This window comes from Pterocles gutturalis, unplaced genomic scaffold (genome assembly GCF_000699245.1).
Source record: "Pterocles gutturalis isolate BGI_N339 unplaced genomic scaffold, ASM69924v1 scaffold44307, whole genome shotgun sequence".
NCBI classification, from domain to species: domain Eukaryota; kingdom Metazoa; phylum Chordata; class Aves; order Pterocliformes; family Pteroclidae; genus Pterocles; species Pterocles gutturalis.
In genome coordinates, this window is record NW_010114405.1 from 13,893 (window position 1) to 31,788 (window position 17,896).

The following is a 17,896-nucleotide window of genomic DNA, read 5'->3' on the forward strand; positions in this document are numbered from 1 at the left end:
GTAGCAGTGGTTCATCCGCCTGTTACTGCTTGCAGAATGGAGGCTCATACAGTAATGTGAGCATTAACAATGCCTTGACAGAGGTAGACAGGTTTCTGTTAGGAAAAATAAGACAAGGTAGGACACCCGTGAAGGATTTGTTTGTATGAAGCAAGGTTGTAGGGAGAGGTAGTGTCTTCCCTCGCCCTCCCTGCCCCCAGCCAATTGAAAGGTTTTAGGGCACAGGGACTCCTGAAGAATGACATGTGTACCTGACAGCTTATCTTTTTTATTTTTACAATTCTCTGAATTACTTTCAAAAAATATAATGTAAATCACGTGTCTCTCTACACAACTTCTATATCTTTTATCCTTGTACTGTTTGTAACACTACTGCCATAACATAGAAGATTAAGTATTAGTTCACTAGCCAAAACTTACTTAGCAAAAGCCTGTTCACTCAGAGACTGTTGAATGCGTTATAGCTGTATCATCTCTCCAAAGATTTGAACCAGGGGTTTATAAGAAGGCAGACAATCTGATAATTGCGATAGTCAATATGACATAAAACCCTGACAAGTCTCCTTCTGCTAAGCAGAGTAGAATCATAGCAGTTCTGCTGCAACAGCCATTATCTTAAGACAGATCAGGACAGAAGCAGGAATTTCTTCAGCCACATGTGTGTGATCTACATCTTAAACTATGGGATCAAGTCCTGTGCAATGAGCAGTAATAGAGCAAACATACTACTTGTGAAGCAGGCTTAGAGGGTATTTGTAACATATGCTTAAATGTGAGTTGTAGTCCTTGACAGATTTCACCTGCTAAGGGCTACAAGCAAAAGATCAGACTATGCTTTTCAAGTTACGAAGAAATTATAAGAAGCAGTGGTCCTGCATTTTCTTCTGTCAAAATGTTATGATCATTGCTGTATGAATGATACAATACCGAGAGAATCCTCGTACACTGTTTATTAAAAACACCATTTGCCAGATGCACAATTGTACATGTGACATTGTTTCTGTTTTGTTAGGCTTGTGCTCCTTTATATCATTGGAGAACCCTTAAAGATAGCCCTGAGAAGGACCCTGTTGGCACCTGCTATGTAGCAATTCAGAACTTCAGTGCCTATGCTGAATATTCACCTTGTCGCAACAGTAAGTATTAATAGGAACAATCCTGTGTTGGAGGAATTGATATTGCACCCAATGTTTTCATCCTTTCAGTGTTCACACGGTCTTGGTTGAATGAAGAGTACTACATTACATTATTGCATTGGATGAGGGTTTAAAGAAAAAACAACATTAAATTATATGCCTGCAATTGGATGCTTTATTGTATATTTGAAAGAGGAGAAATGAAGTAAATTAAGCTTATACAGTTATAGTGATGAGATGTAATTGGTTCACTTTAAATGGCTTTAAAATATAGCACAGAGATTTAGATAAGAACCAGACAGCATTTTAAACCAATTACTCATGCTCATGCTGAGTATAAATCTCTCATCACAGGGTCACCATCTGAAGACCAGGCCCTGCACATAAACACACAAGCCTGTATCACCATTTATGCCAATATAACCCACAATAGCTCATTTATGAAGGAATTCCAGCATGGAAGAAAGCCATTCACGTTAGCACTGCTGTTCCTCACTCTTCTCTATGCTGTTCTGAAGACGTGGTAGCAATCTCTGGGCCTTGTTTTTTGGGGAATAGGGAAAAACAGTGCATGTATATTTAGAACCAAGTTCAGTTACGTAGAAGTCTGTATAAAATGCCACACATTAGATTAAATCAGTTGTTCATCCTGTTCAGCATCCTATGTGTAAGGGTCTATGATGATTATTAATACTCTCATTACCTCAGAGCTTCAAATTATTAACATCAATAGCGTCCAGTGACTTTACTGAGCTTTGCACTGGGCTTGGTGTATGGCAGTTTCTGCACTCACAAATCAGAGAATTGCTCTTTCAGTTACTTTTCTAAAGATAATGTATATAAGATAGCCAATATGATGGTCTTGCCTATCCATTCCAGGGGAAACCCTCACAACAAAGCTATAATGTTGTTCAGTTTAGCTGAGATGGGTAGCTGTTCCAAGTAGTGTGTGCTGGCCAATAACACGAGAAGTTTGAATGTTGTTCCTTGTCACAATACCCTTTTGTCCTGGTTCCAGCTGAGACAGTTAACTACGATACCCTGTACAGAGACCCTGCTACTGCAGCTAGCATTCTTGCCCTGTGCACATGGGCTAATTTCAGAACACATCTTTTAACTGTTCCTCTGCTGCAAACCATGCTCCTACCTTCCAGTTTCTAATGGATCATTTTGTCAATAATGTAACAAGCATTTTACAGAAAAAGAAGACATTTCATTCACATAATTAAAGGTCTGTTTAATGTGATGATCTAGAGACAGCATCATACCACGTAGCTGGACTTTCCTGACATCTGACAGATGTGTGATAATGTAGCCCAATAACGCTTTCCATGGTCTACCAGAAAATCTGCACATCTATAGGAATGTGAGATATTTGGATCTATGTTCAGTGTTACTCTGTGGCTTTCCTTTTCTCACATTGTAGTAGAGCTCTAAACTGAGTTGTGCTACATCTTTCTGTTAAGCCTAATCCTCCCTGGATGGGCAGGGGAGGTATAGGTATAGAAAGAAGCTGAATCTGTGAGAAGTGGTGACCCCAAAATCTGCTTCATGTACTTCTGATATCTCACTGGGGCTTTGCCAAAGGCTTATGCCATTTGAAGAGAAAGTTCAGGGGGCCCTTCCTGCTCTCAGTTTCCCAATCCTGCAGGCTTCCAACAATGTAGCACTCATAAGAAAGCCCTAAAATGCATGCCAACACACTTTGTACAATTGTATAAAGACTTGGAGACCAGAAATAAAAATGGACAGAAGCAGGAAGGGTGTTTTTACATGTACAAATGTGCATCCAAAATTATATTACACTTCACTCTTCAATGAGCAAATGCATATTTTTAAAGGGCTGGCCCTTGTGAAGAACATGTGCCCTTTCCCTTGCCATAGTAGAGGTAAACCAGGATGTTGTCTGAATATTAACCCATGCTGACCCATCCACTATGTCAACATTTTTTGAGAATGCCTTAGTAAACATTTTTTGTGTTTATGGCAGAGCAGACTGTGGTGACCACTCTAGGATTTCTTGTTAAGTTTTTTACTTTTGTATCTCCAGCCAAACTCAAACTGAATCCCTGGAAGTTGTTGCAAGGGTCCTTCCTTGGCAGTGAGAGAAGAAAGTCCCAAGTAACAGGTCCCATTTTTAAAAATCTGCATGAGAAGGCTGCATGTTCAGAGTCCTGTAGAAGACCTTGATTTGCTCTGCCTCTTCTGAAAAAGAACACGTGTCTTTTCACATATTTTGGTAGTTTTACATTTACAGCCTTACAGCTCTAGGAGTGTGTAAGCTGTCTTCCACATGCACTGTGAAATCAATAAAATGCTTCTACCTTCACAATTGCAGGCAATGCAGATCCTGAAGGACAAGGCTTTTGTCAAGCAGGTTTCAGCTTAGATTTTTACAAGGTGAGATTCTGCTTCTGAAATACTTTGACCAAATGTGATTCTGATATATCCCCAGCATCCAAGCACTGTCTCAGTGATCAAGTTTATACCCATGCTGTTGCATATGGAAAGTTTCGTGAAGTTGTTCCAAGTTCGTTACTCCTTTGCAATCTTCAAACTTCCTGGTTTCTTTAATAAAAGAAATACTGCAATCAGCACCTGTTTATCTCTTTGCAGCACTCCAATCTGACTCTGCTCAGTCTATCTTAATAGATAATTAGCCAAAAAATTGTATGTGTTTTTGATTCAGTGTGTCCCACTTACAATGCTTTCCAGAGACATGACTTTCAGGAAATAATGGGCAGGCACCACCTAGTTTTTAAAAGTTGAAATAGCTTGTGTAAGGATGCTTTTGGAGGCAAACTAGTAATTGAGTAAGATCTCTTGTGGAGGTGAAAGAGGAAGTGCTTAAGGGAAATAGGTGGTTGTTCTTATATGCCAGGAGGGTCCAGAAACAATATTGTTGGTCAAAGAATAAACTTTGCAGCTATTATCTGTGCCATTATTACAGCACTTATGCTATAAGTGCTACTTAAGCACTAATGCTTAACTTTATTTAACTGTCAATTTTCCTGCACATCCATTTACCTACATCCTTTCCTTGAACCGGGCTATTCTCCTTTATCATGATTCTTTTGGTCATTTAAATTGTTTTTTCCCATTCATGCTTAATTCTGTTGTGTTCTTTTGTTGTGTAATTTTATTCAATTCTGCTTTTTGTAGAATGGAGACCTGATAGTAGGCGGGCCTGGTAGTTTTTATTGGCAAGGTATGTTAATCTGGCGGGTTAATTTGATCTAAGAATTGAACCAGAAAGTAGGGCGGAAAATGTTGTTCTAGATTTCTGCTTTTTCTCAGTTTAAGATAACGAGTCTCTGGTCTTATAGTCAACAAATATAAATCAGAAGAATTGCTTAACAAGCAACTGAGCATAAAAATAATTCAGGGAGAATGCAGGATGTAGACTGTATAAGAAGTGAAACAAATAGAAATAACTATTTTTATATTGGCATTTTAGCACATTTGCCATTTAATTAATAAGCTGACTTTTCCCCTGCAATTTTAAAAGTAGCTAATATTTGTACAGCAAATGTAATATTTTAAAAGTTTTTGTCACTATTTGTTTCTGAACACAACCTTTTATTGCTATCTGCATATATTTTTAGTTCATTTGTGACATCACTACAGTTTCCAAGATGTTGTTTCTCATGTAACTAAAACCTGAAATGGTTTTGGTAAAGAGTCAAAAAGATATTTTTGCTTTAACCTGTTTTGACATATATGATATAGGTGATTCCCAGACTGCCTATAAACTTGCCTGTTGCCAGCCTCATTGATATGTGGTTTTGCATTGCCATTAAATGAGGAAAATCTAGTTGACTATGATAGTAGGGAATTCACAGCTTTGGATTCTCCATTGAGAAATTGCTTCCATTGTTCCACTACTTTGTTCTGTACAGCATCAAAAGGCAGCTGAACCTCAAAATGCTTGACTTTAGTTTGAATCAGCACCTTGAAATGGGTCTGGAGATATTTTTGTGGTGGTTCAATAGAGTCTCAATGCTTTGCTGTGTTGATTTATGTGTACTCTTGAGACTTTCAGGGCAATAATGGAGAAAGATTGAGAGATGTCTACTTTTTGCATCTGTGCTATATTATCCCTTGCAGCTCTGTTCTGATGTTCTGCTAGCCGTGTTTTGTAGAAGCTGGCTATCCTTTATGTCCCTTTCATTTATTAAGTTGTTTGAATCCAGGTCAGGTAATCACTGCAAGTATTGCGGATATCATTGCAAATTATTCCTTCAAGGATATTCTGCGGAAACTGGCACAAGAGAAGCAAACAGGAGTGGCACCACCCTCATATGATGACAATTACATGGGTAAGATAAGCTCTGTGTCAGTTAGCACTATGTTCTAAAAGCATGGGGCTTATATACATGTGAAATGAAGCCCTAATTTACCAATGTCCCAGCTGTGAGAGGATTTATACATGTTCTGCCTTAAGTGCAACAGCAAATCAGTAGTGTGCTAGTTACTTCAATGGGATTATGAACATTCCCAAAATTCTGCACAGCAAGAGGGTTTGAAGGTTGAGATCTTAAATGGCTCATTAGAGTTCTGGCTATATGATCTTAAATAATTAGGCAGAAATACAAAATTTTCCCATTTATATCTTCTTCCTTTCCAAAATGATGGATTGAATTGAAAGTAATTAAAGACTATTTCAGATTTTAATACATAAAAGAAAATTAAGTTCTGCAGCATTTTGTAAAGTACTGCACAAATACCCAATTTATTCTCACTGATATTTAAAAGATACAATTGAAGTAAGCAATAACAAAAGTCAGTTTGTATATATTATGTAATAAATAAAAAAAAAGGCTCATTATGTACTTTTTATTAATACTGATCTCTAAGAACTTGCATGATATTTAGGTGTCTCTGCATGTAAGACAGGTTTTTCTTCACATAATTTTAGAAAAAATGCAGTGGAATTTGTAGGCAAAGATGCATCCTTTCATCTCTGCACATAGATTTGAAAATACAGTCCCTGATACAATCCAAAAGTCTTTACTCTGCCAATAGCAATTATCTCACTGATTTACTAAAGCTCCAGGAGGTACTTCACTGCATCTTTGGAAATCTGACTTCCATATAGAGCTAAAGCAGGATATTCACATGTTACAGTACAGTAATGAAGACCTAAATTGTGTCAATAGCTGCTAGGGCAAACCACCATAGTACCTGCTGCTTTTTCAGATAAACTATAAAGTATTAATGATTTAGAAGCTCATTTTTGGAGAAAAAGGACAGGTTTATTATACATTCAGACCTACGGTTAATTTAGTAATGAGATAAACAATTTTGCTTTTTTTCCACACAGTTTTAGTATACTAATGTTAGAAAAATTGCATTCTGATATCATATGGACAAATCTGATTGTCCCTGCATTTTTTTTTTTAAATAAATGGTTTATCAACTGTATTGCTTGTAATTTATCTTTAAACAGGATACTCAGTGGCTGCTGGGGAATTTACTGGAGATTCTGAACAAGGTAAGAAGCTGCATACTTGAATGGAAACCATATGGCCATGCATCTATTAAATTCCTCATTTTGGGTCTCTACGCAAGAAGATACCTTTTGTACTTTTGAAACACTGGTGAGACTTGAGCTGTCTGTACCCAGTATTCTCAGAGGCTAGTATTTCCTTAGAAGGTGTAGCGTAATAGAGCAGAATGTAAGTAACCTAAAAGTCTGAATATGTGGTTATGGTATCATGCCCATGCCTCTGTTCGGCACTTAGATCTGTGACAGCATGATAGGTGGAGCCATCCAGGCTCACTTAATTTAGACAGTTTGGTGACCAGTAGTGACAAGTGGAGCCAACAGTGCAGTTCCATACAGTCCTTATGTCCACACTCACATTAGTTACGTGTATAGAGGCTGCTGGACCTCAACATGTGGCTGGACAGATGCAACATGTCTTGAAAATGTCTGTGCATGCTGAAATCATGCTTCTGTCTGCCACATAAATGTCACAGCCCAGACTAGGGACAACATTGAGCTGCTTCTGGACAAAGACGTGTCTACACTGACATGCTAGTGCTTGTTGGTGGAAGCAGCTCTTGGCTCTATAAAAGTTTCCCTGGTTGCAATTCATGTTCCTTAAGGATGAAGTGCCTGGGGCAGTTCATTAGCTGACCCTTTTCGTACATTATATTTTCCTGCAGAGGCATAATGCAGTAAGAACAAATTCTCTGTGCTCTTGCTCCTACCCCAAGCCTTATATTTGACAGCAGGAAACAGAAGAATTTAATTCCTTTTATTAAAACCTGGGCACAGAGGGATGGAAAGCATTCTGCAGGACGATGAAGTGTTCATTTAATCCTTTGAATTAGGAAAAGCTGAATGCACATGAATATAAATGTCTGAATACAGAATCATGCCTGAGACTTTGTAAAAGTTCATGGAACAAATAAGTTTGATACAGGACATATTTAGAATAATTTGCCTTTAGACAGCAACTGTCATCCACAAACAACCAGACATCTCACAGGCTTAACAGCATTGCTTAAAAATGTTGTCACTGTGAAACCTTCACCTGAAACGTTTCATGATCTGTAAAACATCACCTTCTAGGACTCTATATTCATAACTTGATAAAGTAGAGAAACATGCACTAAGGAGCAGGTTTTAACCAGAATTACAGGATAAATGTTTTTTTAAATGTGCAGAATGTCACTACATAACTTAGAATTAGCTCAAACGCTGAGGTTCAAGTTGTTCCCTCTAGCAAAAGGTGACACAGAATATTTATTCGTTTCACATGGCTAACGAAAACTGCCCTAGAAAGTGGCAGCTCCAGTAACATAGTTCTGTAATTCCCTCAGGACAAAGTCACAGCCATCCATCCTGCAGGGGCTAGGTTTAGCAACAGTAGTTTCTGGAACACCACTGGGGCTTTAACTAAATACCAACAAGACTTAAACCTCACAGCACAAAGTGCTGTGCAAGAGAACTAAAAACAAACTGAACAATGTCTGATTTTTAAGTTGTAAAATACATTTTGTGGGTGTGTTAGAAACTGAGCACTAGTTTTCGTGTGTCTCTGCAAGTTGAATCCAGTGTAGAAGAAAAGCTCCTTTCACAGCTCTGTTTGGTAGAGTATGTTTAAAATAATCAGTTATAAATAGAAATTTGTCCATGATTTATCTATTTTCAGGTGTTCTGAAATTGTACAGGATTTCAGAACATACAGTTAGCTGAAAATATCAGTGACCCCTAGTCTCATACCTTAAGGTCTATGTTTCTTGTGTAAGGCTCACAGTCTGTCAGAAAGTAGGGGGGGAGTAAGGGGGAGCTTTCTTGAGGAAGTGGTCCAGACTCACAAAGCCAATAGAGACATAGTACATTTCTAGAAATGAACCCAGCTGCCCAGAACTGCTGCTGCTAAATCCCTATAGTGTTAGTTTCTGTCCTGTGCCACTGTGACTTTAAAAAAAAAAAAAAAAAAAAAGAATTTTGGGGCAAATAATATAACGTGGACAAAAAGATGTGTCCCTGGTAGTGCAAGGCTGCAGCCACCTAAATGCATATGTGTGCATATATGTTTTTGTTTTTTTTAATGCATATCCACGTTTTTATAATGGATGGTTCTTGAATCAGGAAGTCACGTGAATGATTGGCACAAAGAATTGCATTGTTGGCTGACCTGAGAATTGTCCTGTGTCCTCTTCAGTCCTTCATTACTACTTCCACCTCCCCTGGACTAAACACATTTGACCACAGGGGAGTATATAAACCCAGAGAGGAACAGAGGAATGCTATGTCAATACAGGCAGGTGTCTGAGGTGCTCTGGTATCTGAGGTTCCTGCTGCTGTCTTCTGATGTGGTTATCCTAATGAGGGAGGGTTTAGACAGTAAGACTGCGGGCTGTGACTTGGCTCTTTTTTTTTTTTTTTTTTTCCTTTTTTTTCACTAGTTGTTTAAGATTTCACCATTGAACAAAATAGCATCCTAGAAGGCAGCTAGGTCCGATACTTCATGTTCTTGTTCAATGAATTCCCTCGATGCCACTCACTAAAATTTCCTTGTAATGCTTTAAATAGCCTGTGGAGAACTTGTTGAACACTTTCATGGCATCAAGCCAAATAACAGATGAAACACACTCTTGTGGAACCAGAAAGAAAAGGTGTATTTGTAAGGACAGTTTTGTTTAGCTTCTGTACTCTAGTGTGTGATGCCACAACTAGTTCTGGTTCTGTCAATCCACAGGTAACAAGCTGATTTGTACTAAGAGCTTGATTATACTGTGCTATGCTAAGTAATGCTAGGTAGAAAGACATCTCTGGATGAGTGCATTCAACAGTTAAGATGTAATATTTCATGCAACTAGATGCACCAAATGAATTTTAAAATCTTATGAATTAGTGTCTTGCAGTGATTTGCAGATGTTTCTGATACAGATAACAAACCAAAACCCTCAGGGTTATATGTCAAGGAAGAATTTAAGTGGCATGGTATGCACGTTGCATGCCTAACCAGTTCACTGATGATCATTTATCTTTTCAGAGTTGGTTGCTGGAGTCCCAAGGGGAGCACAGAACTTTGGCTACGTATGTACTGGACCCACATTTTATCTATTTTATAGTGAGAATGCAGTTAGACCATTTAGAAGATTGAAGTCCACATCATGCTTTCTGTCTCTTTGATCCTAAACTTTCTAATCAGAGGAAACGGACACTGACTTTCACCCTAAGGCTTCCCTGGGTGGGTTAAAATGCCTTACTTGTTTGGGTTTTCAATATTAAGCACTTAGTCCTTTCTGAAGTTTGTTTCCAATAGCCAATTACAAGCATGCTTTGAGTATGACTAGTATCCCCATACCTACTGAGTGTTATCAGACCTAAACTTACCTGCAGATTAGCGTATTTCATTTGCAATGCTGTGTCTACAGTGGAGAGAAGTCCAAGTTCAGATTATTCATACCCAGTGTTAATTTTCAGTGCTCTAAGTATATACACTAAATACCAGATGCAAAGAGCCAGGATATGCAGTTAGAAGTGAAGGGAGAAAACAATATACGTGTGTGGATACATCTTTTACCTCATAGGAAAAAAAAAAATTCAGAAACAGAGATCCCAGCCACAGACACATTCTCTAGTTTTGTGGATGCAAACCTCCTTGTGTTTCTGGAACTTATTCCTACCATTTTACAGAGGAAAGGTGTTTATTTGTGTGTATATATATTTATGTATGTATTGATATATTTCTTTATGCTTTATGTTCATTTTTTTCATGCATAATAATGTAGTCTGATTAGCTGATAGTCTGTGATTTGCTGCTGTTTGTAGTGTACAGTAAGGAAAGAAAACAGTCTTTTCCCCATTTTATTCATGGGGGATCTGAGACTCATAAAATCTTAGTGATTTGTTCAAGATCATACAGGAAAACTGTGGTGAAACAAAATAATTGTTGTTTTTTCTTGGCCACTTGGACCATCCTCCAGTGTGACAGTTTGCTTTGTGGTGATGTTAGACTGCAGCATCTCCATGTGTCCTTGAAACTTTCCATATTTTTCTGTTACCAGGTCTCAATTATTAATTCTTCAGACTTGACATTTATCCAGAACTTCACTGGTGAACAGGTAATGTCAAGAAACTGCGTGATGAAGTATGGTATGTCTAGAGGATGTAGTTCTATTAACATAGTTTCAAGAATATATAAAATATGTTCTAGAATTAATAACCATAGAAACAATTATCAATAAAAACTTTTTAAAAAATTATATCTGATATGAAAGCCTATCTGGTTTTTTGTGTTTTGTTTTGTTTTGTTTTGTTTTTTTCCAGATGGCGTCTTATTTTGGGTACACTGTTGCAGTATCTGATGTTAACAATGATGGGTAGGTTACCAAATATATTCAGCTCCACTGAACATTCATAGAAGCAATGCCTGATATTTATTAATAATCACAGGTTTTCAAGTGCTCCATACCTCAGAATGCTTCTCTTGCTTTCTCTGCTTTCCTGATTTTAATTATTCACATAGGCTTCCCTTTGTGCGATCACAGTGGCACAAATATTTGCAGGCCTAGGTTGACTGAGTTTATATTCCTGAATATTTATTCAAAGCAGTGTGGCAGAGCAGTAATGTCCAAAGTCTTAGGAAACAGATCAAGGTAGAAGAACAGCGAATAAACAGTGCTAGCTACTGCTGGGAAGAGATTGGTGAAAGTCAGAAGTTCTTTCTCCCATTCTCAAAAGCAGGTAAGTCTTCTCACATGTGGACCATCCATAGCCTCACTTCTCAATTTTAAAAGCTTTCCAATGTCATCAGCTTCTCATTCCAGCACCTGCTGGTTGGCCATTCATTTTCATCATTCAGAGGACCAAAAAATGTCTATCGCTCATAGCTGTTATGACAGGCATTGAGCTTGTCTGAGGGAGAATGCTGCTCAGCTCCCAAGGTCACGCCTAAGACACTCTGGGATTTCAGGCCCTGTTGAACAGAACGCTTGCTAACTTTTAACTCGTGTAACATTTGATTCAATGCTTTAGAAGATCAAGTCTTCAGTAAGTGAATATTGATACTAGCTTTCTAGCAAGGAGATAGAGATCACTGAAGCTCAGAACCCTGGAAGTCTTCACAAAGGTGAGCCAGGATTATATTTAGAGCTGTGGCATACTCTTGCCTATTGCAAAAAGTCTCAGATGTGTCTACTTCATGTTCTTTTCTTGTGATTATTTTTTATTAGGTGCTTAAACATGATGCATTAAATAATTTCTCTGGGCTAAATCATTGCTTCCCATCAGTGACTAGTGACTCCTTAAAGAGTGAGGGATACAAGAAAAGAGGAAAGTAACAAGGTGATTAAATGTTATTGCAGTTCCAAAACAAAACAAAACACCTTTGATAGTTTCTGTGGTAGCTTCATAGTACTCAAATCTTTCCAAGTTTCTGAGGTCTAATTTTGTCATAGTGCCATAGCTTTTGAAAATGGCTATTTTTATGGTATACAGAGTCAAGATTAGTTTAGTCTTACCGTAATGTGTTAGTAATGTGAAAGGGTGGAGAAACATTGATCTAAGCTGCAGTAGACACTAATTAGACTTCTGGGGAACTTGCTATTTAATTTCTCACTGAACCAAACTAATTTCTGTGCACGTTATTTCCTGTGAACCATAGGGTTACTTGGCAGGTCTTATATTTTCTGTGTACCTCTAATACCACAGTTTATGTCAGTAATACAATCAAACTGTTGTTGAGGCCTGTGTGGTCTCCAAGTCTATATCTTAAAATAAATCTAATGAGTCTCTCTGAGATCCAAACATCCCACAGAAGACAAAACACAAAAAGCTCAAATTGATAAACATGTCTGATTAGATATGTAGTCTGTCTTTGCTGGTTTGCACATATACTCATCAGAAATATTTATCTGAAAGGGAGAGTAAAAGAGAGAAAAAAAAAAGCAAAAGGGAAATTACCAATTCCAATTCACTTGGGGTTTTTGTGCAGGTAAGGACAAAGGAGGTAGTGATTGCTTCATCAGTACGAGAAACCTGATTAAGTTATATACTGAAAAGATTAATAGAAATTATGCTTTGCTGTAGTAAGACTGAAGACATGGCTCAAAGATTAGGCTTATCCTAGGAAAAAAGCTCTGTGGAGGTCCTGCTCCAGCAGTTCTGCAGGTGTTCCAGGGCAATTCCTGCAGTTTATCTGCACCACATCAGGATTGTAGGCAGAACAGGGAAATTGAGGATATTGTCTGAACTACTGTTTAGTTGCCCACTGCTAATAATGAGAAATCCACGATGAAACTTTACAAATCAAGCTTTGCCATCAATTTACAGACTGCATTCCTAGTAAAGAGGGAGAAAGAGAGCGTTTTCAATTTAGGCTGAAACAGTCCAATAAAAGTAGCAGAATAAACTGTTTACTGGTCTTTTATTTGGCCTATATCAAAGCTTCCCATAGTTATACTTTGACCTTTTGACTTTTCCCATACTCCTGCTTTTTATTACTTGTCAGGATACAAAGAAACTGCATACAGTCTCAGCAGGTGGTCAGCTTGTGCTTTTTAAAGATGTTTTTTATCAGAAGGGAAGCAATACTGTCTAGTTACCTTTCTGTGATGGAACAAAAATATGTAATTTATGTTACTTGCAACATCTTAGTACAGTAATGAAATAAATCTAATGAACCAGTTCAAAATAGCACTGCACACTGAACTGCACTTTATGGTTTAATATTACTGTCCAGGGGCTTTTGCCTTTGCTTTGCTCCTATGGCCTTTTGGCAGGGATCATATCAACCTGAATTTGTCTCAGAAATACAATTTTGTAAATATAAACTCCTACAATTTAAAAGCCAATTGAAATATCCTCCTTCACCAACAAAAATGCTTAATTCTAATCGCATAGGTGCCTATAACCCAAATAAATGACTTGCCTTGACTGCTTGATGTCTGTATACTTTAACTGTAGGAGCTGGGAGGTAGAACTGACTGTAAAGCATGGTAAGCAGCAGTTGCTTGCTTATCACCAACTTGGAGAGGAAACAGGAATAAGTAAATGAGGACCAGAGAGAGCAAGGTAGCTGAAGAATCCGTCATCTCTGGCTGTATTACATGCTGTGACAGTGCAAAAAAAAAAAAAAAACAACAAAAAAACCCCAAAAAACCAAACCAAACCAACCAACCAACCAAAAAAACAAACAAAAAACCCCACCCCAAAACTGTAGCATTGCCTGAGGGAGAATTCCTTCTTGCAGAGGACTTGCTGAAGCAGCTTACCTTGACCTACAGAGCTCAGCACTGATAGAGAAGTGAGAAAAGCAAGAGGGTGAGGAAAGGAAGGCTTTGGTGTGAGTGGGACATGCCAAGACCTGGAGGAAAGGCAAACTAAGTGCTGTGGGTATTCCAGATAGCTCTGCTGCCCATAACCAGTTTAGAAATAGGTCAGCGTGGTTTAGATGACTGCCTTCCTCCCGCCTTTCCCCCAGCACATTAGAAGACGAGCCATCTTAGCTACTGGTTTCTGGCCCCTGGTCCCTGGACTGTTAATGCAGTTTATACAATCATTGTCATATTTTAACAAAGTACAAATTTTCCTAGAAAAATAACCCAGCATTGTGTACTTCCAGCTGAGATGCTGTGTCCCTGAATAAGAGGCTCCAGCTCCAGTCTGCTTGCTTTTTGTCTCACCTGGTGAATCACGTATTTGGGTTAGGTTTCTGCTCAGAGAATTTTACACCACAGTGCATGATAGATAGTCTACATCTCTCTTTTCACCATTTTAGGCACTCTGGATATTGCTTTCCAGACCAGAGTTTTAAAAGTGTCTAGAAATCTAATTATTTTACATGGATGTGCTGGGAGCTTCCTGGCTCTGAATCTTTTGGTTCCTTACCACCTCTAAAAAAATCTTCTCAGTCCTTCATTTGTAAAATATTAATTTAAGCCAAGCTCATCGTTTACTTCAGGTTTATACAGCACATAACACCATGGGGTCCCAATCTTACTGAGAATATCTGGACTGTGACATAATAAAATAATAATTTATGGTAGTGCTGCTGTGTAATGCTCTTAGTATGTGGCACATGTTAAATAACTTGTAAAAAAAAGCATATTCATGACCTGATTTTGTTTTTGCTATTGTTTCATGGCAACCATTTCAGCTGACATTCTGTCCCAGCCATGAACATCTTCCATTAGTAGAGGAGGAATTTTGATGTTTAGTGTGAAAGGAAAATCCCACTTTTGATGTCAAGTCAGCATCTGCTTCCTTCCTTTTTTAGTTATTCATGCCATGGGATAACATCTGACATATAAAGAATAGAACAAACAACTGTACGAAAGTGACCTGACATTTTGAATTACAGTTTCCTTTATGGAAACATACTATAAAACTTAACAGAAAAATCACATTTCTAGAAGTACTTTGTCACAATTTATAGAATGTGCAAGTTCTACAGTGTGATTAAAAGGCTTCTAGATGAGACATTGTGTACTAAATTCTATGGTATGGATCTTAGAACCATAGTATATATCTATGGTAAAGTAGCAGGTGAGCTACTCCGAAATCATACAGGGTTTCTTTTGTCAGGAATGGGAAAAACAATGTAGTACAATTTTGCTAATTGTTTTACTAATGGTAAAGCCTTTGTGAAAGCATCACTATTGAGAATATGATGAACTAAGAGTAGAAAGTTTTCTACAAGTTTTACAAAGTTTGAACCAAGTTTCATGTTAGAGCAAGAGCATGTGTTTTCCAAATTAAAAATTCTGAGATCAAGTAGTACTAGTTATTTGCAGTAATAGAATTCCTTAATATGGATTATCAATGTCCACTGAATATAGTGGGAATTGTCCTATTAGTTTATATGGGCTTGAGCACCCTTCAGAAATTAATCTGATACTATAATTTCCTATCTCAGAATAATCTATTAAGAATATTTCTGCTTGTTATGTGTTTATCAGTCTTGCTTGATTTTATTCTTTGCTGTCTAGTAAAGGGTTTTCCTGCTAAATAAATGTTGGTAACATGTTTTGAATCACCTTCTTTTAGAACAACATGCAAAATATGCTTTGATTAGTCTGTTTTCTTTTACTAATTCTTCTTGCAATAGCAAAATGGACAGAAGGACTTTCCCCTCTAAGCCTCATATTTTTTGAAATTTTATTATGTTCTTTCTATTTACTACTTATTGCAGCAAATTATGTGAGCACAGCAACTACTCATGTAGCTAATATTCAACAAAAGTGTTTTCAGAAATAAAGCTTTAGCTTTGTCTCCCAGCTGTTTGAATTAGTGATGAAGCATTCCCTACTAATTGATGATCTGCCCATGTTTCATGTGTATTACTTCAAAAATCTGCTGGAAAGTGGCAATTTTTTTTCTGTTGTTCACTTACTGATGTATAATTTTTAAAAGTCAGATTTTATACTAAAATTTGTCTTTCACTAACACTGTTAACAGGATAGATCTACACAATTTGTTCTAATAATATGGATCCTATCTGAGTTAAATTCCTGGCTTCTGGACAATTATCTGCAAAGTATAGCTTTCCAGTGTCTATTGTGGGCATAAATTGAAGAGAAAGAAATTCCGTTTGAATCTAGGAAGAAATGTTTATGCTGTGAGGATGAGCAAACACTTGAAGCAGATGATAGGTTCTTGAACCAGAGAGGTTGTGGAGTCTCTGTCCATGGACATATTCAAAACTGGAGTGGGCACGGCCCTGGGCAGCCTTCCCTAGTTGACCATGCTTTGACCAAGTGAATAGAACTCCAGAATTGCCTTCTTACCTCAGTTAGTCCATGACTCTATGATAATTATCAGCTTCCTGTTTAACAAATGCATGTACTGTGTTGATTACACTCAATCTCTCAGTGACACTGATTTTTGTTTGACTGTTCCAGTTTAGATGATATCTTAGTTGGTGCCCCTCTCTTTATGGAACGAGAATTTGAGAGCAAGCCTAAAGAAGTTGGGCAAGTTTATCTATACCTGCAAGAAAGTGCTTTCCTCTTCCAAGATGCGCAAATTCTGACAGGCACCGAAGTGTTTGGTAGATTTGGCAGTGCAATCACGCACCTTGGAGATCTCAATCAAGATGGATATAATGGTAATTTATCTCTAATGTAGTAATATATATCCCTATATAACACTGAAACTAAAAATGGCTAAGCAGTGAATATGAAGTGTCTGTGCAGTGGCTGAAAAAGGCTTTTTAACATGCAACTGCCTTTGAAAATCACAAGAGTTTACACTAATCCTAAAGAAACTGATATTGAGGGCCAAACTATGAAAAGCTTACCTATAGGAAGGCAGTCACATTGACTGCAGTGCTATTTTTTACTAAATATTAACATGTTCATTTGAATAAAATATTATCAGTTGTTTTATGACTATAATTACATTTAAATACTTAGTTAAGATATTGCATTTGTTTAAAAGTGGAGTTCTCTTTCTCTCCTCAAATGCTTGGATCTGTTTGAGAATTGAATGAGACTCAGTAAATGGAGCATTTTTCCAACAATGAAAGAATTGGACAGCTGCAGACGTACTATTTTGGAGTCAGACTTCCGTAGGTACTTAGGCACCAGAAGAAACAGGTGCATAATGGAACCTTTTTCAAATACCTGTAGCACACACACACACAAAACAAAGTGTTCATGTAAGTTAATTTGCAGCCTAAATTCAAGAAAACAGTCCAAATAAACTAACTTGCTTAATTATCTGAGATAGTGTGGATGCTTTGAGCACCTAGAGTTAGCCTCCTAGACATCATCAGTAACACCCTGCTTTTCCCTGAATGCATTTCCTTACTTCTTATTTCCAGGGTGTTAGGGATCTGCAAGGCAGGCACCTCTGCATCTGAAACCCCAAAGGGTTTTCCTGGACTAGATATTTTGCACAGTAGCCCACTGTGGAAAAATAGTGGGCTTTGCTCCTCCTTAACTTGAGGGCTGTTTGTCACAGTGCTCTAGCCACTAGACTCTGGGGCAATGTCACCAATGTGTGGCTCCTGTGCAAACGACATGTCAGGAGCCATAGGACTGTATTGGAGGTTCACGATGCACAAAATTCAAATAGCATTGGGTGGGTAAAAGCCACTGGCTTGTGACTGCTGAGAATACCCTCACTGGGTTGTCCTGGAATTCCACCATGGAGTTCAGCCCAGCTGGACCCCACAGTGGAGACTTCCTGTTCTCTACCTGTGAACAGTAGCAGATAACCTCAGCTTCTCTGGGCAGAGAAGGTTGGTACCCCTGCTCTCCAGCATTCTGGTAAGGCAGGGAGGAGGCATTCC

The 17,896-nt window shown here is 38.0% G+C and overlaps 1 protein-coding gene across 1 annotated transcript in view; it reads left to right on the forward strand.

The window, feature by feature from the left end:
* The window catches only part of LOC104462736 (integrin alpha-8), a gene marked incomplete at its 3' end in the record, with an annotated part of 59,282 nt that overhangs the window by 13,880 nt on the left and 27,506 nt on the right, over window positions 1-17,896 (forward strand). Inside the window, exons 3-11 of the mRNA XM_010074805.1 lie at window positions 1,013-1,136; window positions 3,475-3,536; window positions 4,299-4,344; window positions 5,330-5,455; window positions 6,586-6,630; window positions 9,650-9,693; window positions 10,668-10,724; window positions 10,930-10,982; window positions 16,503-16,708. Coding sequence (XP_010073107.1) covers window positions 5,452-5,455; window positions 6,586-6,630; window positions 9,650-9,693; window positions 10,668-10,724; window positions 10,930-10,982; window positions 16,503-16,708 — 409 coding nt within the window. The remainder of the gene's footprint in view (window positions 1-1,012; window positions 1,137-3,474; window positions 3,537-4,298; window positions 4,345-5,329; window positions 5,456-6,585; window positions 6,631-9,649; window positions 9,694-10,667; window positions 10,725-10,929; window positions 10,983-16,502; window positions 16,709-17,896) is intronic.